The following is a 20656-nucleotide window of genomic DNA, read 5'->3' as shown; positions in this document are numbered from 1 at the left end:
GTATGTCAAATCCTAAAAACTAGTGTAAGAAAACAGCAGACGGGCGCACGAGATTCATCAGGCGAACACTAGAGGGCGCCATCGGGTGTGAGCTCGTGCTCGTGCTCGTGCTCTTCAGGTCTTGCAAGAATATCCAACGGCAGACATCAGGAAGCGAACACACAGCTCCGCGAGCAGCTCGATCTTTTCAAACAGGTTTGTTATAAGCCTCATTGATCTTGCTGTTGAAACGGTGTAATGTTTTCAAAGCAACTCGGAGGTTTTATGAAAGTCACGTTTTGGTTATTGAGTCTTATAAGTTAAACATCTGTCGGGCCAAAGACACGTCGCGTTAAACTTCTTGTTAAAGTTGATCTGTTTCAGGTAAACACTGTATAACTCGTTCATCCTGAGACCTTTAATACATCCACAGTGTATCAAACCGACTGGCAGAATGAGTTTCGTCAGGTTCTTGTATTTACACGTCACTTTTGTCAGAACCAGTAATGTTAACGTTAATTACGAGCTGAAGGGAAAATCCTCCGTGAAACGACAAAGACACCTCAGACTGGCACATGTTCATAAAAACGCGTTTTATAAAGCAGATATTCCAAGGCTGTATGAAGAAGAGAAGAGATTTGGGGTTTATTTCAGAAATCATTGAAGTTAATAACGTGATGTTTTCCATCATTGAATGTGCGGCGGGCGGGAAAGCGCCATTATTCTGAAGAAAATCACTGTCGACATTTTTCTGCTCACATGACGTCACTGAGTGTTATATATGACCATATTCCTGAAGGTTTGAAAGTCTGGGGTGACGTTTCTGTTGAGATGTTGATGATCTGCTGCTTCAGTTGTGGGTTTGATTGACACGTCAAGAGCAAGAATCCAACCCAGGCACCAGTGATTTGAGCTTTTCATCCCCCACCACACCAGAGACACATCTGTGCTGTCTGAAACCTGTGCTTGAGCCCCAAAAAAGTGCTCTACAGGAGGAGCTTCCTTCATTCCACAGTGTTCTAAAGAGTGCTTGTGTTCTTTCAGAATGTTAGACGGCGAGGACTCCGACCTGGACGAAGGGCCAGATGTCATAAGACACAAAACCAAAATCGTGAGTGTTTTTTCTCTAGAAACGTTCTGATCATGTGACCTGTAGTGTCTCACGAAAGACTGTGTTCTTCTCTCAGGTCTATCAGAGCGACTTCCCGTATATTCAGATGGAACCTCCTGGTGAGACTCTCTTCATGTGAATCCTTCCCGGCATTGCAGTGCACATGAGAGATATAGTTTGTGTGTGTGTTTCATTAACAGATGTAATATATGAGAGATGGGCCAAGATAAAGCCAGAGGTGAAGAAGCAGATGGGTCACACGATGCACATCTCTGTGTTCTGGCGGCACATTCTCCTGAGACAGCAGGACAATAATCCCACCACAATCTGGGCTGTGGACATGGGCTTTCTGGACTCAAAGTTAGTGGTTCACATGTCTGATCGTGTTCATGTGTGGAACATCCATGTTGTTGAAATAGTTGGAAGTGTGAAATAAGAAGAGCGTGTTTGAGAGAATTGTGTGTTTCATCTTTTAGTGTTTCAAATGATTTGAGCTTGAGAAGGCTTAAGAAGATAGAAGTGTTAGAGACCATCCTGGAGGCCATGGAGATGGGTGTATGTATCAGTCCTAACTCAATGATTCGCTCCCATCCTTCACTGTCATCCTAACGTTTGCTGTTGTCCCTTCGTCTTTAGCTGTCTCGCAAAGAGATGGAGAGGAAAGCCCGAGCTGTGGTGTCCATAAACATGTCCTTCACCATGGTAAGTGTGGGTCATAGTGTTTTACTGTCTTCAGAGTGGGGATGTGTTTGTTATACATGTGTGTGTCTGCAGCATAAACGCTGTCTGACTGATGCCCTGAGCTGGCTGCAGGACTCTGGAGCGCCAAACATCGGTGACAAACTCCTTGAGCTGGACTCGTTGGACATTCGCTATGGCACGCTCCGCTTCATCTTCAATGAATGTGAGTGTATTCACCTCCGCCGGTGTCTGGATGTCCTCAGAGGCGTTCAGTTCTTTGTGTGCCGTGTCTTTGATTCATCAGAATCTGTAAAGGCTGTTTCTCTCGCCAGACGCACGTTATCTTCAGGTGGTGTCATGCAGTAAAAAGAAAGCCATGCAGGGGCTGAGGTGTGATCCAGACGCCTGGTCTTTACAGGTAAAAGTCTCACGTCTCCTCACATATTGGCCCTTTACTGTGCTCTGTACAGACAGTTGGATTATACCACTAGATGATCTCTTCTGCTGTTTTATATTCAAAATAAACATGAATCAAAAATATTTTCGAAACATTTGCTATGTCACACCATAGGATGACACATGTATGGTTTATTTGTCGTCTAGTTGTGTATCCTTGTGATGTCATATGCACTGTTAGTTAGTGTTTCATGAGGTGTAAATAGATCTGATCAATTTTTCTTATCGATCCAAAATAATTTGAGGTCGACCGATATGCATTTTTCAGGGCCGATTATGTGAATTAGACCGATAACCGATATTTTGAACCGATATATATATATATATATGGTATAAAAACTTAAATTTAGATAAAAAGGGTTAAGAACACAGGCTCTGAAACATTATTAATTCTGACTGAGAAATCTTAATCATAACACTTATATTAATAATAACAAAAGAAAGAAGGGAGCACCCAGCAGAATTCTGTGAACATTTGATCTGATGACTTAAACATTGCATACAATACTAGAACTATTCAACGAATCATTTTGCTCATCATTGGATTAACTAGCACAATTTGAATTTATATAATAAGTGTAAATAATTTAATTGCCTTCATAGCTTGATTGTGTATGTTGTTGAAAAGAGCGCAAATGTTTTCATGAAGCTATAACATTAAAAGCATATTTTAGACACACTTAGTTAGTACATTAGCCTATTTTTTGAGTGTATTGTCGGCAAGACGGGCATTTAATCACACCCAGGGCTCTAGACTAACTTTTTGCACTGGTGCGCCTTACTTTTTTTCTTGGTAAACCAGCACAAAAGTTAAGTGCACCCAAATTTTAGACCGCATCGCATTAAACATTTACCTGCTTTGACCAGTTCACTTTTGTTTAATGTCCATATGGGCAAGATTTACTTGTAAATGTTTATCTTACAAACTGTTCAACATTAAGTTCTTTATTTGAAGCACAAATTTACAAGAAAGGTAACTTACTGAAAAAGTGTTTGTATTTAAGTGCTTCAGTGAAGTGAAATTTAAACTTGATCTAAAAAGATCTCAAGATAAATGGACCAGGGCTTGAAGGCTCAGTGTCAGAGCATTGCTTGTGATTTTTGGACGGATCAGGCCTTAAAATAACATTATTTACGAAAAAGTTGTGAATTGTTCTTTTCATCTTCTCTCATCATCCCCTGCTACATCCACTCTGTTTAACTAACAGCATTAGTCTCCTCACCTCTCTGTCTCACTGCAGCACACGCATTTTCAAACGTACACCAGAGGTTGCGCTAGAGTTTTTTTTGTCCGTCATTTTGACTGACATGCTCGTAAAAACTCTGTCATAATCTGTTATTTCCCATCACTATGGTTCAAGGTGGCGTTAGGTGCTAATTTGTATGTTCGTGACGTCATCATGCTGTACTGGCGTCTTGGAACTTGTTGTATTGTGATACAACCGAATGCCCAATAAAGCCGTTACAGTTTTTGATAGCATATTCAAGCCCTTCCAAATCAGTTTTTATTTTGCTCATATCTTGTGTATGTAACAAAAGTTATGGCTGAGGTCGACTGAAGCGCTGTGTTTTTCAGGAACGGAATTTGGAGTAAATCGTGTTTAAAGTTCAATGATGAAATTAAAAGCGCAACAGTCCAGTATCACAAGAAAAAGTCACTTTTCAGTGGTGAGAGACTTACTCTATTAACAATTTATTTAAAAAAATCCTAGTGTTGAAGTCTATAAAAATACTGTACAAAACCGTTTGAATAATACATAAGGAAAATGGTGCAGCGCACACTTAAAGAACGAGAGCTCTCGTTCACTACACAAGGGAACTAACAAACATTACGGACAACAACTAATAAGCAGCGAAGCAAGTTTTACGTTGTTTATCATGTGCATAGTGTCTGGACTTTTGATCATCTCTTGTATGTTTTGCGATCGCGGTCCGGCTCGCGTGAGGAGCGGAGCGGTGATAACTCCTGGTGCTGCAGACTGTGAGCTCTGTCAACTCACAAAAACATTTTATAAAAAAACTTTACGTGACATAGTTTACACAGGACTGGCGGGAAATGTGCAGTGATACTCCTTCATTCCTCATCTTATTTGGTTTACTTTGATAGGTCATCTGTCTTTCCCGCGTACCAGCGCGACATCCGACGCATATGTCTAGTCAGTAACAATAACAGGTGAAAACACGCAGTTCGCTTCACGAGCATATCACGCTGAAGGGAAATGGGGATTTACAAATTGCCCTCATTGTAATCCGCCAAAATGATGGGCAGCCATCAGATTTTTCTGGCACGGGTGAAAAATCCGTCAATGTCAGAGACTTTTCAGTTAACGCGACCTCTGGTACACTCACGTGCAGGAATATCCAAACTAGAGTGACGTGTTCCGACTGCTCTCACTAAATCCTTGGCTGCATCAGAGCCAAATAGCGCATTTTGAAATTAAATGACTATCGAAAAATCCGCTTTGAAAATGATCGATATTGATTATCTAAATCCTTAATATCGACGCCGATAATCGTTCGACCACTAAAAATAATATATATATATCGTAGTGTTGTTCCTTCTTGTTCATACACCTGAAGTGATAGATGACACTATCATGCTGACTTGGCTGTCAGAGGGGAAGAACAGCTGGCAGGAGAAGAAGAGATGTTAGAATAAAATGAGAAGTTTATTAAAGAGAAAAATGTCCATTCTAACTCTGTCTGGAGTTGACTGGATCTCCGTCTGAGCAGCTGTTATCATACCAACACAGAGAGTAAAAGATTACTGCTTCACAACATCACTGTCAGCTGACGTTATTATGAACCTTGAGAACGACACCCCCGCAAACCCATCTCTACTGAAGACAATACACACGCACTATCCAACAGAATGTAGAATATAGCATGAAGAAAAGTCATGTAGAAGATGATAACTAGATAGAAATGAATGTAATCTATAACTAATCAAGTTAATAAATTTCAATTAAAAGGAAAAGGATACTAGAAATGACATACAATACATGTCTGTACTCTCAAGTCAGAATTTCCTCATCTTTAGAAAACACACACACACACACACTCATGTTGCTGTTAAGAAATTCAGATCCTACCATCTGTAAGTGTAAACAAGATAAAATAAGGTTTTGACATTAAGCTTCTTCTTTTGCAGAAAAGCGAGGAAATGAAAAACAAAGGGAATGACCAGTTTCAGAAAAAGAGATACGATATGGCTATTAAATGGTACACCAAAGCCATCAAATACCAGTAAGTGAGGAGGTCACAGTTCCAACCGTGATCTGTATGTGTGTGTGTTTGTGTGCTGCTGTTCACTGACATCTTGTGTTTCAGCCCAATCAATCACATACTGTATGGAAACAGATCTCTCTGCTTTATACGCTCCGAAAAATATCTGTAAGTCACACACAGCATATGGCCTTTATGATTGTTGCGACCATGACGTCACAGATTGTTGTGATGATTTCAGGAAAGCTCTTGGTGATGGAAAGAGAGCGATTGTACTGCAGCCAGACTGGGCAAAGGTAAATCCCTCGGGTGTGTTGAGCAGAGACACGTTTACTGTTGCCAGCCACACATGTGATGGATTTGATTTTCACTTTAGGGTCATTACCGCTTCTGTGACGCCCTCTTTTATCTCGGAGAACACCCCAAAGCTCTGGAAGCAAACAGACTGGCACAGAGCTCCTGCAGCGCAGATCCGGAGGGATATAAAGATCTTCTGCAGCAGTATGACAGATTCCAGACAGAACTTCAGGAGGCCAAAGGTAAAGAACACACCCACAATCCTGTTTAACATTGTTTAATAGCAGTGATTCATTACTCAACAATTATTTGGTCATCTTTATAAGTATTTGTCTTATTTTTGGTCTAGCTGAGCTTGTGAAGTCTAAGAAGATAGAAAGCAAAAAGAATTCTTCTAAAGCGAGGTCTTTATTATTTATTCTCTATGTCCTCTGCTGTTTCTGAGCGATCGGCTAATGTTTGCTTTGTGACACAGAGCGCACATTCCCAGTGATTGTTCATCCCAGCCTGTGAAATCCTGTCATCTGTCTGAACCAGCGTCTGAATCGTCTCTTCTGGAAAATCTGGTGAGAAACATGTTTATGTAAAAACATCAGACAAGATTTCATCAGACATCCTGATAACTCAACTGTGTTCTGTCAAACAGCAGCGATCAGAAAAGCAGCACGAGAGCTCAGGTGAGCAAGTCTTTACAAAAGATATGTGTGTTTCTGTTGTGACGGAATCCCTCAGTTCAGTTGTGATTGAATGAATCCTCGCTCATGATGTTCACTTCTGTTTCTGTGACACTCTGATCGATCTGGCAGTGTGTTGAGCCCCTTACACAGAGACATTTGTGACGGATCCTTTGATTTTTTTTTTCCTTCATACTGCCAGTGATTTTCTGGAATCTGTGCGTGAGTTCACACACATCCCGTAAAGACACGTGACGTTATATACTGCAATGTAATGTGCATTTCTTTGGTGATGAGAACAGGGCTGATCACAGTGAAGGATATCTCCATGTGGTGTTTTATGTGGCTAAATACTGCAATTATTTGCCTTCCTTTATTTACTGCCAAATAGGCCTGAATAATCTCTGTTCTTGGTTGTTATTCTGTAGCATATTAACTCTTTCACTGCCATTGACGAGTTATCTCGTCAATTAAAAAAAAATGTTTACATTTTTTCCTTTGTGGAAAAGTACAGAATCCCAGAACCGAGTATATGTTTTATCGGTTTTTAATGATTGTTCTGATTGTAATCTGTGCGGAATCTTTGGCAAAAAACGTTAATTATCTAACCTGTTTAATCAAAGTGATGCATTTTTGAAGAAACCTCAGTCGTTACCCACTGGCCCTGAGAATCAAACCAGCAACCTTCTGGTCACGAGTCCGACTCTCTAACCATTCGGCCACGACTGTATATTGTATATTGTTGCTTTTGGCAAATTACAAAGACGTCAGTTTTATAACAAACTTTAATGCATATATTTTTATTGGTATATGCACAACCAGCTTGAGTTTAATATAAGATATATGATAAAATAATTGAAGCAAATTTTACAGGCTTGTTCGGTGCAAATTTACAGAGCCTTAATGCAAAATTATAAAGCAACGTATCTAAATGCAATACAAAAGGCACTGGATATTCATTCAGTTAAATGATGCAGAAAAATGCGAGATAAAAAAGTTAATTGTTTTTATAAAACAAAGTTAGAGAAAAGTTTTTTTTAGCATTTACATGTTGTAACCATTTTGGAATAAACTCACACAGGTTGAAAGAAAAACACTTAATAAAGCAGATTGCACATAATGCTGTAAATACACTTTGGTCGGTATGTGATCATCATGTTTACATTAGTTTTTTTTTCAACATTACCATCTCTTGTAAATAATCATTTTTTTATGAAATTGTTGTAAACAGATTATTTTTTTCTTAGGTCACTTTTAAATGACTTTCTTAACTGTGTGTTTTCATAGCCTAATTATCATAGATTTGTCATCACTACACCGCTTTCACAGCATTGTTTCAGCTTTTTGTTCACACAGAGAGCTTTCTGGGACTGATGTGACTAACTTTCCTCTCAGAAATCACTCTCCGGTCAATCTGGGATGTGTTTGTGTTCACACAGAAGACGCTCTTATGTGTGAATGGGGTAATATTGTAACACACCCTGTGTCCTCCTCTTGTGTTTCTCTGTGTGTTTACTCCGCCTTCTCTCTGTTCACGCTCTCTAATGGTTCTAGAAGCTGCTGCGAGTGATTCGTCCGGTCTTGTGGGTTTGTTTTCTAGAAGAAGGGAGTGGCTTTTCTCCAATGATTCTCAGGAGAGCTCACTTCACTTTCACATGCGGTGCAGTAACCTCATAAACTCTTTGATTTCAGAAGACTCAGGAGCTCTGGCTGAAGACAGAAGTCACACAAACAGAGATCTCAAGAGGTAAAGAAACACTTCTGTTCCTTTGAAGATTTGATTTCAGATATGAGTTCATGTTTTATTTGTTGTCAGGTGTCACGATCGTTTATATTTGATCATTTTTAGAACTCTATTGTTAATAGTTTTCACTTTTATACTACTTTGAAAAGGAACTTTGCAATATAGGGTTAGGTGTCAGGTCAGATTTATGTTGCTCTTCAGAGTTACGTTGAAAGGAAAGTGAGAGTACGTCATGTCAGAGGTCTCGTGACCTGCTTGTTTCCTGCTTGTGTTTGTGATGTGCGTGTTGTTGTGGGTCTGCTTGTCAATGTGTTTTACAGAGAGTTGTGTTTCTGTTTAACTTGAGTTTGTTATCGTGGTTTAAACCCTTCTTCTGTCTGCAGTGTTCTGTCACACTCTGTTCATTTCTCTCTTTGTTATCATGTCATGACATGTATTTCTAGCAACATGACTCCACGAAAGAGCAAGAAATCTTCTTTAAACACTCCAGAGAAGCCAGCGGTCCGGAGCAAACATCCACCGGCACCAGACGTGAGTGTGCGACCCGTAATACACGTGTGTGGTGAGCTGGATGTGGTTGTTTGTAACTGTGATGTCTGTAGCGTCAGGAGAACTTGAGTGACGCTGTGAAGAGAGAGCGCTTCTGTGCTGCGGTTCAGGAGGGTCACGAGGCTCTGAAGGATCAGCGCTGTCGAAACGCACAGCAGTCTTTCTCTCTGGCCGTCAGTATGCTGGACTCCAACATCGTCACGGTAACGACATCATGACTCTCTGCTCATCTGTGTGCGTGTGACGTGACGCTCATTATTGTAGTTTATACAGTGTTGTGATGAGAGTAGATGACAGCCGCATGAAGAGCTCAGACACAGAACTGTTTGAGCATATAATGGGCTCATGGGATACTTTAGATCTGTTGAGGTCGACTTTTATTTGTGCAGAACACACTTAAACATTACTACAGTATTTTTTAAATGAGTTAAATACGACAGAGTGAATTGAAACAGAAAACATTACAAATAAATTCTAAAACATCTCCTCGTAACGTTTCTTTAAGGTGTACATGATGAGAGAAGATATTTTACTTAAAAATAGTTTTAACTCGTCTCCATTATTTCCCGTTCTATTATATTTTACCCTAAATAACGGCAGACAGCAGATTTGGTTATGTTCGCTCATGTTGTGTATCTCCACTTGTCAGTAAAGAGCTCTAAAATACACTTTAAACAACATTTTTCTGTAGATAATGCAGGTGTGTTTTCAGTCTTATCTCAATTTTATTCTGTATTCTTTTTTTCTCCAGGATAAACGTCAATCATTTTTACTCGCGCCTCCCTCTGACAGGCGTAAGATTTAGTCTCGTATGTGCGTAGGTCTTGGTGGTGCAGCAGGCTCTACACAGGACTTACGGCACATTTTACATCCAGAGTAGTCTTATGACCGCGTGAACGTCCAGCTGATGCAAATGACCCCTGCTCTCTAAACCTCTAAATGAACTTTGTGAAAACTCCACTGAATGATCCTGAATCAGATCAACATCACACAGAGTGCAGCAGCTGATATACCACATATAGCACTTCAAACATTACTAATATTAAAACACGATGAAATAACAAACATTTTTAACCAATCAACAAACATACTGTCAGATGTAAAGCACATCATGAGCTGTGTGTGTGTTTTCCTAAGAAGAAAGAGGACGATGACAGAATGCATTTTTCATGTCTTCACATCATCATGTCATGTGGTTTTTGTAATGTGTGATGTTTGTGTGTCTGACAGGATCTGGGTTTATCACAGTTGGATAAATGTATACTCCTATATGGATATGGTACAGCTCTACTGGAAGTTGGTCAGCCGGAGGTAAGCGAGCACAGATGAAGCGCTCACACATCTTTCTTGTTATCTCATGGTGATAAACTCTCTTGTATCTTCTGCTGAGTAAAGGAACTGGGTGAAGCCCGGAGGTTATTCACCAAACTCGAGTCGTCAGAAAGACAGTTTCAGTCACTGGTGCATTATGGGATGGGTAGAGTTTATCTGAAAGAGAACAGGTGAGTTTGTGTGTTTTCCGTGTGTATAGGTTTTAAAGCGCACTCTCATGTTGTGTGTGTTTTGTGTTTTAGATTTGCTAAAGCTCTTGAGCACTTTTCTAATGCGCTGCTAATAATTCAGAGACACATCACACCTGGAAAACTGACCTGGCCAACAACTAGAGTATTACTGGAGGAAACGCAACCGGCCTTTTTACAGGTGTGTAGGATTCAGGAGGGTTTAACAGAAGACATGTATTTTTCACTTAAGAAGGATGATTGACGTAAAGCCATCCACAGTCTGTGAGGATGAAGACATTTGACTCCGTGCTGGTTCATTCCTGGGGCCACAGACAGTCAATGTTCCCTCAGATAATCTCATGATGTTCACCCCAAAGCTTTCTTTCCCGCAGGAACGTCTGGAGAACCTTGTAGACACGTGCACGTTTCCACCTAAACCTGATGCTGTCTGCTGTCATTCACACTGTTTGACTCATTCTCTTCAAATCTACTTCAGTGATCCAGACTTTAAGGTGATTCACACGACGTGACGGATAATAAGAATCAAGAAGAGCTGTTGGTATGATGATGATGATGATGTGTTTGCAGGGTTTTATTCAGCTGATCTGCTGTCAGAAGTGCAGAGTTGAGTTTCATATGACCTGCTGGAAGAAACTCAAAAGTCTTTCATTCACAGATAAGAGCGACAAGGTCAGACAGACACTCCACACGCTGGCTTCATGAGAACCTTGACTTGAGTACAGGAGAGTAATCGCTGCGTTTGTTTTTGTGTGGCAGGATTTTCTACAGGATCAGTGTTTTACTCCCGACTGTGAAGGTCAAATCTGTCACATTGTAATATTTGGCTCAACGGGGCTCATAAAGTGTGAGGTGAGACGCACGCTCAAACAGTCACGTCTCCTGTTTCTATTGGCTTACTAAATGTTATATTTTAATCTCTCAGTTTGAAACGCCTATTCCTAAAACCCGACCGAGCGGGCGAATGAAAATTAGACAGCAATGTACAAGGTAAGGGTTATTTCAGTCGTTGTCAACAAAGCATTTTTTTTTTAAAGGGATTTTAATCTGTTTCTCCTTATATTTTTCCAGTATTAAGAAGTTGAAATCTAAAAACGATCGAAAGCTTAGACAAAAACAACACAGGCTGGCGGCCCGTGCTGACCATCTAGATGAAAATGACGTTATAGCTGCAGACGTTCCCGCAAAGAGAGGTGAACATATGTGAACGTGTACATGAGACAGATTGTTCCAGAGCTTTAGAGAGCAAAAATAACACTGTGTGTGTGTTTGTGTGTGTTTTGTTCTTCCAGCGACACCCAAACATTCTTTTATTGTGGATCCTGTTTTACATCAAATTCATGAAAACAAAGAACTTTTTAAAGAAGAGTCTGGGAATATTTCTTGTGTTCTGGAGCATCTACAGCCCTGGCTGGATTTGTATGACACTAAAGGACATGAGAGCGTGTTAAAGGGCTTTAGAGAAGATGTAACGCTGTCAGAGCTGGTGGATGTTCTGCTGGAGGCCAGTAACCGTGTGTGGGTGCGAGTCTTTATCGAGACGATGGACTCGTGGCTTCCTATAAATCCCAGATTACAGCAGTGGGCTCATCAGCTGGACAGCGCAGGTGTGTTGGTGTTTTATGTGTAAAGTCTGGTCGTTTTGTCCGAGGGATTTAACAGGTTGTCATCTCTTGTGTAGGTCTGAAGGCTGCCGAGTCCTTCATCAGCCGGTATTCTTCTCACTTACAGCAGCTAGACCTGCAGCCGCTCCTCACGTTTGCTCCCCTGAAGAACGCTCTTCTCAAGACTTTTGACACCATCCAGGAATTATTCAACAGCAATGATTTTACTTTAATGGAATATCTAAGACAGGCTCCGGCCAAGGACGCGCGTCTGTTTATTTGGGCTCTAGAGTCAGGTCGAGAGCGATACCAGTCCTGTCACTTCATTCTTGATCAGTATTTTGAAGATGGTAAGACCCAGTGAAGCATCGCTGAAGGATTCTTTTCTGTGTGACGTTTCTGTAATTGATTTTCATTCTCTCTCTCTCTCTCTCTCTCTCTCTCTCTACAGATGCTGTTTGTTTAGTCATTAAAAAGATGGAGGATGATGAGAACATTGTAAGACTCTGGATTAGTGAGGTGTACACAATGCGTCATTGGGATTGAATACAGCTGCAGTAACGCTTCATGTTTGTGTTTCAGAATACCGTATTTAAGAGTAAAACCAGACATCGGAAAAAGAAGCAGAAAGATTCAAAGGTGAGTGATGCTGTGTGTGAGCGTGATGCTGCGGCGAGGGTCTAAACGACGACGATGATGATGATGATGTGTGTGTTTCAGTCTGTTGTGCTTCTGTCGGGAATGAGAGGTGGACACTCTAGAGATGAAGATGAGGATGAGGATCTGTTCTCGGAGGACGACCCTTTGTGAGTTCTTTTGAGTTCTTTTAGAATGAAACCAGCAGTCAGACGTTTGGACTTCATTCATGTTCCTTGTGTTGGTGATTTGATGTTTCAGTTTGTTCCTGAGTGGTGGCGATCCATTCAGTGTTCCCGATCACCTCCGCGGTCAGCTGGCAGAGTTTGAGGAACAGTACTCGGGATCTGCACACAGAAGCTATTATGACAGAATTCTGGACAATAACACAGATCCCACTAAAGAGAGTTTATATGAGTAAGTGCAGTAACATATGAGCTTTTATCTGTCAGAATCCCTCTTTCAATTGAGCCACAAACTAAACATTTGATATATTTCCTGGTAAAAGGTTTATGAATAACAGCAGTCTTTTGTGATTTGCTTATTATTCAGTATGCTTCGCCTGGACAAAGAACAGAAAAATAAGCACATATTCTTTAGGACATGTTATCTTGATGAAATGAAGAGGTCCTAGAAACGAGCAATGAGAAGCTGTTGTCAGAAGTCTTAGCCGCCTGTTTGTGTTTCAGTTATTTTGCTCAGATTCTGGAGGAACACGGTCCTCTCTGTGCGTCGGATCCGCTGATGGTCGGCGAGTTGGAAAACTTTCCTTTGGAGGCGCGGCAGAAAATCACCACGGCTGGGGGACTGGAAGCGTTTCTGCTGGAGTCTCTGCGGTTTGCCATGACCGATGATGTGATGGGACTGATGAAACATGTGGTGTCTCTCACAAACCCTTCTCAAGCCTCACAGATGTCCCATCTCAACCCCACCGCTAAAGAATTCTGGCCTCAAACAGATGTTTTGAGTGACGACGGGTCTCACGTTCATGGGGCTTCCTTTGATAGCAGCGCAGAGTCGCTTCTGTCGTTCCCTGTGACCTCTGATTCCATTCTTCTCCCTGATCTGTACTCTCCCGAGGGTCCAGTTGCAGATTTCCCCTTAGAATATGTGTCTGCGCAGTACACTAGCTCTGCCGCTGGAGAGACGGCTGTGAGTGTGCAGGTAAGATGTGTTGAGATGATGGGAACCCTGCTTGCCTGTCTGACCTCTGACCCTGTGCTGTCATCACTTACAGGCTTCTGATGAGACTAAAGATGTTTGCATCAACACGGAGCCCTTAATTCCCTTCGAGGAGAACAATGTGAGTCCTTCATTATCCTCTGTGAACATCACAGATTTTACACTATAGTCAGTTCAGGAACTTCCATTTCTTTGCATTGTCTTGTTATTCTTTTGATAATCAGGTTTTAATGACAAAGTCATTCTGTCTGAAGGCAGTAAATTTACTGAACTGTAATCAGAAGGCAAGCAACAAATACTATTGTGATCTACAAGTACTTCATCCTTTTAATATTTGGATAAGAGCATAAGAAATTGGGGAGAAATTGCTCTTTATTATTCTCTAATGATCATGTTTTATAATTGCCAATGTAAAACATATCTGCAGTTTAAATGTATACACTACTCACAAAAGTTTGGGATATTAGACTTTCGGGTAAAATATATGGAAAAAGAATTCATGCCACAAAGTTCATGCTCCAGTCATATTGTAGTCCTGAAAGAAGAGCATTAAAGGAGAAGCATGCAATGGTCATTTCTTTATCTCAAACAAGTGATTAAAAGAAAAGCTAACAGCAGCTTTAGGGATACCACAACAAAAACTGTGTCCTTGAGCATCAATTACTGCTTGACAACGACGTCTCGTGCGGCTCACAAGTGGACTTCATGACTTTCCACTCTTCTTGAAGGGCGTCCCTCGGGTCATTGAGGTCCTGGGGTGCAGGGTCACGACCCCCACACAACACTCAGCTGATGCCATAGGTTAACTTGAGGGTTCAGGTCTGGAGAACGTGCAGGCCACTCCATTTAATGATTATAAGTTTATGCCGTGAACCTCACATACTTTAAAGAATGATTGTGATGATTTCTTATAGCAACCATTGTAAACACAACAGCTTACTTCTTGGATTGGACTGCTTCGTGTTGTTTCCAGGCCGACACCAAAACCTGTAAAATTCAACCAATCGGATGATGACTTTTGAACATGCTGAAGTGTTTCCAGAACAGTGTTCCTTATGCATCAGACGTTGATGCCGGACTACAATGACTGGATTGGTGATGTCATTCAGGAAGTATTGGCTTGTCCCAGTATCATTCACAAGGTGTGGGGCAGTGCTCTATTGACCTGACTAACACACCCCCTCCAAAGGCTTCTGATGTCACCTTGTTAGTGAACAGCATGCTGCAATAAGCAATGAGTCACTGAACCGTGGACTTGTGAATTCAAAAGAGAAGAGAAGGTGTAAAGAAGTTCACCTGTAAAGATCATAGTGAGTTTTAGGTGCGTTCTGATCTTTAACCTGAAGGTCAAACTAACTTTTTGTGAGTAGTGTATAATGGTCCCAGAGTGTTCCTTTCTTATTTGGGGTCAAATACATCAACCCATCAAACTGATGTGGTTTTCAGGGTGACATGACGCAGATGGAAAAGGAGACGCTGTGTCTGTCAGAGAAGGTTGAGCAGATGAAGGCAGATGTTGATGATGTTCAGCTGAAGAGAGGAGAGCTGATTTCATCGCTGCAGGAGGAACTGGAGAAGATCACACACCGAGCGCAGGTACTGTACTTCACCTAACATCAGTCAGAAACATTTACAGCATCACTTCAGACGTGTGCTTGTCTTCAGATCGCCGCCGCAGAACTTGCCCTGTTCCAGCAGAAACTGGAAGACGAGGTGAAGAAAGACCAGCAAGAGAAAAGAGAAAACCAGGAAACCCTGAAGATGCTGAAGATGAACATCAAAGACCTCACAGATACACATGAAACGTGCGAAACCCTTTCTGTCAATCATACATAATACCACAACAGACTGACACGTGATGACATGTATGTGTTTGTGATCAGTTTTAACAGAGACATCCGGCACAGAAATAAAGAATACCAGACAGAACTGGAGCGTTGCCTGGACGTCAGGTGAGTTTGAATCTGTGGGACAGCAACAGAGTTTGTCATCATGTGCTGACACAGTTGTGTGTGTTGTGCAGTAACCAGTGTGCAGCCGAGCGGATGAGTCTAGAAGATGAAAGCAAGCGACACAGAGACGCATGTGTGAGGGACCAGAGAAGATCTGTGACGGCTCAGGTGATTATATCACGGGTGTGTTTGATGTTGATGATGGGTTATCACTAACTTGTCACTGTGATGTGCAGCTGTCAGTCCTTCAGAGTCAAAAAGATCACGGCCTCCGATGTCTGCGAGCTCGACTGTTTGAAGGGATGAGTGTGGTGAAACACATGACGGAGGCGTCGCACAGGTAGGCCAGCGCCGAGCGTGGTGTTCAAGGGCTCTGTTGAATTGTTGTCATGTGACCTGATGCTGTGTGTGCTGCAGTTTCCCCCCTGCTGTGCTGCTGTCAGCCATGGATGACTGGAAGAGATTTGTGTGTGACGTTGAAGACAAAATCAAGGGCACTGAGGTGAAGCTCCTTCTGTTTACACCAAGTGCCACGATGGAAACTAGTTTTCCTAACTTGATTAGTTATCCTAATAGTGCATTTCACTCGTTTTTGTCTAATAAATACAGCGCTGTACTACTCAATACTGTTCCCTGCCAAACTACCAGTGAAGAGATTTCTTTTGTTTGTAACCAAAGGAATGTTTTCGGGTGTTCTGTATTTGATGTCACAGTTGGAGTCTTCACTTTGTTCTTCACACAGATGGTGTTTGATTCTCGGATGAATGAAGTAAAGAATGGCACCAGACTGTGTTCACTGTCACCCGTGTCTGTACCGAGCCCCCCTGCACCCCCCCCTGCACCGGTAAGAGATGCTTGAAACTGACAGTGTTTGTCAGCAACAAGTTGAGCTGAGGGTTAGTGGAGCATTACAGAAGTCAGTCACATGATTGTTTGCTCTCTCCTGCAGGGGATGTTTCCTGCTGCTCTTCAGCAGTCCCACTACACACACATGCCCCGCCGAACCCCCACACCCACGGGGCGCAGCACACCTCAGCCCTCAGAGAAACATCCGGAGGAATCTGCGGTCAGAGCAGCTAACGGCCAGCAGCACCTCACTGTGTATGAGCGGATGCTGGAGCGGCTCAACGGGATGTTTCCTCATTATAACAGGTGACTTCCTCTCTGTTTCTGAGGAATGCTGCACTTCACATGACTGTTGTTGTAACGTTTTGTGGCTGTTGGTTTCCTCTCTAGGCTGGTGTTGAATAAATTTATCCAGGAGGTGCGTTCCGCTAACGGAGGTACTCTTAACCCCTTGACCTATGAAGATGTCATCAACCGAGTTGCGCAGCTGATCCTGGACCATCAGGAGAACATGCGGGTGCGTGTGCGCTGCTCTGTCGTATTCTTACAGATGTTTTTACTGCGGTTTAATAATGCGGTTTGTTGACGTGCAGGAGCACATGAACTTTGTGGTTGGCGACCTGAGTGACAGGGTCCCTCACAACTCCACTGGGTCTGAAAACTCAGCCAGGGCCTCTGGAACTCCCCCACTGACACAAGTGTGGAGGAACGTGTCGGAAAAACATCGCAACGCTGCGCTGGCTGTAGGAGATTTTGACTTGCAAAGCTACTCTTAATGTGTTGTAGATTTAGATGAATAAGCCAGAAGAAACATGATTTCTGTGTAATTGTGTATGTTTGACTAAGAAACGATCATGTGTCTTCTGTCAGCTGAACATGGAGGATCCGTGTATCATCTGTCATGAGGACATGAGCGCTGAAGACATGTGTGTGCTCGAGTGTCGCCACAGTTTCCACAGACAGGTCAGAGCATGTTCTCCCTCTTAACATCATGTCCTGACACTTTAATAAGCGTGTTGATGGAGCTTGTGTGTTTGTCTGTATGCGTTCAGTGTATAAAGTCATGGCTGAAGGAACAGAGCACGTGTCCCACATGCCGAGAACATGCGCTGTTACCAGAAGATTTTCCCGTCCTTCCTGGGAAACATCGCAAGAGTCACGTGTCTGCAGCCGCACACACCTCATGAAACCTTAATAGTCCCACTGTAGGTCTATTTCACTTTCTCTTCAATTCCATCAAATCATCTGTTCTTGAACATGCATATAACATGTTCTGTTTTTACATTGAGTGCAGCTGTGGACCAATCGATTATTTTCATTCCAGTCACACTAATAAAGTTCCATCACCTCACCTCTAGAGAAAAAGATTTTATTTTTCTGCTTTTAACTTTTATTGCATTTTGTCTCTACATTTTACTTCATTAAAACATTTAATTGAAGAAAAAAATGTATCTTATGTAAATATGTGGATGTAAATCTTGGTACCATTAGCCTCCAAAAACAATCAAACGACAAAGCAGGTGTTTTGTAGATTTTATTTGGAGGAATTTACTGTATGTAGTGACATATCATCTCACAAGTGACCAGAAGCACCATCTGTCACAGAACTAAGCGACTTCATATTAACAGTAACAACAAAAAAGTTTGAACAGATTCTGCAATACACACATGACGCTCTTGACTTAAACTCTCACCAACTTCAGAGGGAAGTTTTCTGTTATCAAATGATCATCATGAAGAACAATCACGATATTCACCTCAAACTCTAGAAGAGAAAATACAATGTGAAAGGGTTAAAAACATTTGAATATAAAGATCATGCTAAATATAGGTGTGTTTGGACAGGATCTGTAGGATGATTTGTGTATTTTGTAAATATGGGTTACTGCTTACCGACTTTAAAGTTGGTGGTTTCAAGCGTGGGACAGGTGAAGAGTCGTGGAAAAACCATATAGATGGGGATGGAGAGACTGTGACAAACATCACCTTCAGCAATCTGAATGTTCTGTATTTCTGTGGCGTCTCTGGCGTATCCCTCCGCACAACCTTAAAACACAAGAACAATGTTCTGTTTAAGCGGAAAACAATTCAATCGGCTCGTCCCCCGAGCGTGATCTAATGTGCTGTAAGGTCTCGTGTATTTCTCACCACACGTCTCCACTCTGACCAGCTGCAGCTCAATGCTTTTGATGATGACCTCTGAATTCTCCACCACCAGCTCGCCAGTCAGAGGTCGCGTGATCACACATGTGCTGCCGTCCAGGTGACCTCTGATAAGGAACTTTGGTAATGATGTTCTCTGCAGGACACAAATCACAAACGTGAGGAGACCTCCAGAGATGAGACGCTAGTGAGATGTTCTGCTGTACCTCTCTCACATTCTGTAGCGTGTCTGGTGTGATGGTGAAGTCCACCGGGTTGAGCTGCACCTTTGACTTCTGTGGCTGGACAATCATGTTTATTTCATTGAAAGCTTCTGCTGAATCAATATTTGATATATTTGAATGTGAGAAACACTGACCTGAGAGTGCACCATAAACTCACAAGTCTTGCTCAAGTCTTTGGCCAGCAGCGAGCGTCTCATATCACAGCGAAGTGTGTACTGCCCGACACAACAAATACACAATTCATCTTCACTAACTATAGACATTACACAACACAACTGTGCCAGATGCGAGACAATTATATCTAAACTCTTGATGACGGAGAAGTGTGTTTTTTGAGAGGGTTCACCTGTATGTTGACAAAGACACCGTGGTATGTCTCATACAAGACTCTGTTGCCTTTGGCCTGCAGTGGAAACTCAAAGGGGATTTCAGTTTTACCTCCTGGAACTTTCCCTGCTTTTACTACCTCAAAGTTACTGGATACTAACTGAATGGGCTGAAGATGAGACGGGTGGACATTAGTACAAAAGAAACATGCAATGCTCTGTGTGTGTGTGTGTGTGTGTGTGTTTCTCTCACTTTGACAGAGTTGTAGAAGGCTTCAAACACTCCAACACTTTTTGAACTCAGCTGCAGGTTCACCAGCCCCTCCATACTGAGAGAAATCCCCTGATGCTGGAGCGCATCTCTGCTGCTGATGACCACAACACCCGACAACAGCTCCTGCAACACACAGACACACATACATGAGCACAGCACCAGGCAACACACACACACACACATATGAACACAGCACCAGACAACAGCTCCTGCAACACACACACACACACCCCCATGACCACAACACCCGACAACAGCTCCTGCAACACACACACACACCCATGACCACAACAGCTCCTGCAACACACACACACATATATGAACACAGCACCAGACAACAGCTCCTGTAACACACACACACGACCACAACACCCGACAACAGCTCCTCCAACACACACACACACTCACAACTGCAGTTCCGTTAGAAGATGATTTATTCAGCACAAAGTCGTCAGAGTGTATATTATTCTACAGGTGTTTATTATGATGTCTCACCCCTTCATGATAAACTTTATTTGCTCGTTTAAGTCTGATGTCCAGAGAAACGCTCATCTTCCCTCTTGAGTCTCTTCCTGTATCGCCGTCACGTGCTCGATGACGTCACCTCGTTGAGCGCATGTTGCGCGCTCTAACCAGAACTCTGAATTATTCAATAACTTCGTATTAGACACACAAATAAATACAAATGTCTGTTTCATTAAAACTATGCTGTTGCAGCCGTTTCCGCATGTGTGTGTTACAGGCGAACAGATACGCGTTTCGTTCGTTTGTTTGTTTGTTTTATACAAAGTCTGTCCACGTTCTGTCCTGTCCCGCGCATACCTTCGCTTTCGCTACGCCCTTTGAAACGTAAAATTGATTGGCAGTTTCCATGACAACTGCGCGAAGGGTTTCTGCGTCATGGGATCATCCGGGAACTTCAGTGTGTGATTGACAGTCGTCATGGAAACGTTCTCACTCGGCTTCCATTTTGTTCCTTACTTTTCTTCCTTCGTAAGACTGACACCTGGCTCGCGCGGCGCGTGATAACGCTCGATAAATCAATAATCGACCGTTATCGCGTCATATTGATGATTAGTGGCGCCTCGCAGTGAATTCTGCTCGCGAGTGCGACGGGCCGCTCCTGCGCGCGGGTTCGGAGCGCGCGCGCCATTTTGTCCAGCGGCCGCGGCGCGCGCGCAGGATGAGTGAGTGACGGACGGACGGCGGGACT

General features: G+C 42.4%; 2 protein-coding genes across 7 annotated transcripts; one reads left to right on the top strand and one right to left on the bottom strand.

The window, feature by feature from the left end:
- The first annotated feature begins 113 nt into the window (after positions 1-113).
- Positions 114-17903, top strand: ttc3 (tetratricopeptide repeat domain 3). 4 transcript variants are annotated; one of them, XM_056737097.1, is made up of 46 exons: positions 114-195; positions 1024-1090; positions 1167-1209; positions 1291-1450; positions 1567-1645; positions 1727-1792; positions 1865-1994; positions 2104-2189; positions 5379-5473; positions 5558-5620; positions 5694-5748; positions 5829-5991; positions 6099-6153; positions 6225-6315; positions 6399-6426; positions 8119-8170; positions 8611-8698; positions 8770-8919; positions 9947-10027; positions 10112-10218; positions 10291-10417; positions 10611-10730; positions 10807-10908; positions 10996-11088; positions 11162-11226; positions 11308-11429; positions 11529-11843; positions 11918-12190; positions 12292-12338; positions 12423-12479; positions 12561-12646; positions 12738-12893; positions 13166-13640; positions 13714-13779; positions 15105-15254; positions 15324-15463; positions 15542-15610; positions 15682-15778; positions 15847-15950; positions 16028-16112; positions 16353-16454; positions 16560-16762; positions 16847-16973; positions 17050-17199; positions 17327-17419; positions 17509-17903. In XM_056737097.1, the coding sequence occupies exons 2-46, from the start codon at positions 1025-1027 to the stop codon at positions 17641-17643; spliced, it is 5217 nt and encodes a 1738-aa protein (XP_056593075.1). In that variant the 5' UTR covers positions 114-195; position 1024; the 3' UTR covers positions 17644-17903. The 4 variants fall into 4 exon arrangements, with proteins under 4 accessions (XP_056593075.1, XP_056593073.1, XP_056593074.1 ...); XM_056737095.1 differs by having other exon boundaries at positions 8116-8170; XM_056737096.1 differs by having other exon boundaries at positions 6396-6426.
- A 74-nt stretch (positions 17904-17977) lies between these two features.
- Positions 17978-20406, bottom strand: vps26c (VPS26 endosomal protein sorting factor C). Of its 3 annotated transcripts, none has more exons than XM_056737100.1 (9): positions 20266-20406; positions 19939-20083; positions 19423-19566; positions 19190-19339; positions 18978-19058; positions 18826-18900; positions 18605-18755; positions 18350-18502; positions 17978-18221 (listed from the first exon to the last, which is right to left on the bottom strand). In XM_056737100.1, exons 2-9 carry the CDS (start codon positions 19993-19995, stop codon positions 18139-18141), a joined length of 894 nt encoding a protein of 297 aa, XP_056593078.1. In that variant the 5' UTR covers positions 19996-20083; positions 20266-20406; the 3' UTR covers positions 17978-18138. The 3 variants fall into 3 exon arrangements, with proteins under 3 accessions (XP_056593078.1, XP_056593079.1, XP_056593080.1); XM_056737101.1 differs by having other exon boundaries at positions 19939-20069; positions 20266-20404; XM_056737102.1 differs by having other exon boundaries at positions 18835-18900; positions 19939-20267.
- Positions 20407-20656: the final 250 nt, after the last annotated feature.

This window comes from Triplophysa dalaica, chromosome 22 (genome assembly GCF_015846415.1).
Source record: "Triplophysa dalaica isolate WHDGS20190420 chromosome 22, ASM1584641v1, whole genome shotgun sequence".
NCBI lineage: Eukaryota > Metazoa > Chordata > Actinopteri > Cypriniformes > Nemacheilidae > Triplophysa > Triplophysa dalaica.
The sequence above is the reverse complement of the archived record's forward strand: the minus strand, read 5'-3'. Positions and strand labels throughout refer to the sequence as shown.

Coding starts and splice junctions, on each gene's coding strand:
- ttc3 (XM_056737094.1), top strand. CDS start 1,025: ATGTTAGACGGCGAGGACTCCGACCTGGACGAAGGGCCAGATGTCATA. Junction 5,474..5,557: donor ACCAAAGCCATCAAATACCA/GTAAGTGAGGAG, acceptor CTTGTGTTTCAG/CCCAATCAATCACATACTGT. Junction 10,219..10,290: donor GTTTATCTGAAAGAGAACAG/GTGAGTTTGTGT, acceptor TTTGTGTTTTAG/ATTTGCTAAAGCTCTTGAGC.
- vps26c (XM_056737100.1), bottom strand. CDS start 19,995: ATGAGCGTTTCTCTGGACATCAGACTTAAACGAGCAAATAAAGTTTAT. Junction 19,567..19,938: donor ATAAAGTTTATCATGAAGGG/GTGAGACATCAT, acceptor TGTGTGTTGCAG/GAGCTGTTGTCGGGTGTTGT. Junction 18,503..18,604: donor GGTCAGAGTGGAGACGTGTG/GTGAGAAATACA, acceptor TTGTGTTTTAAG/GTTGTGCGGAGGGATACGCC.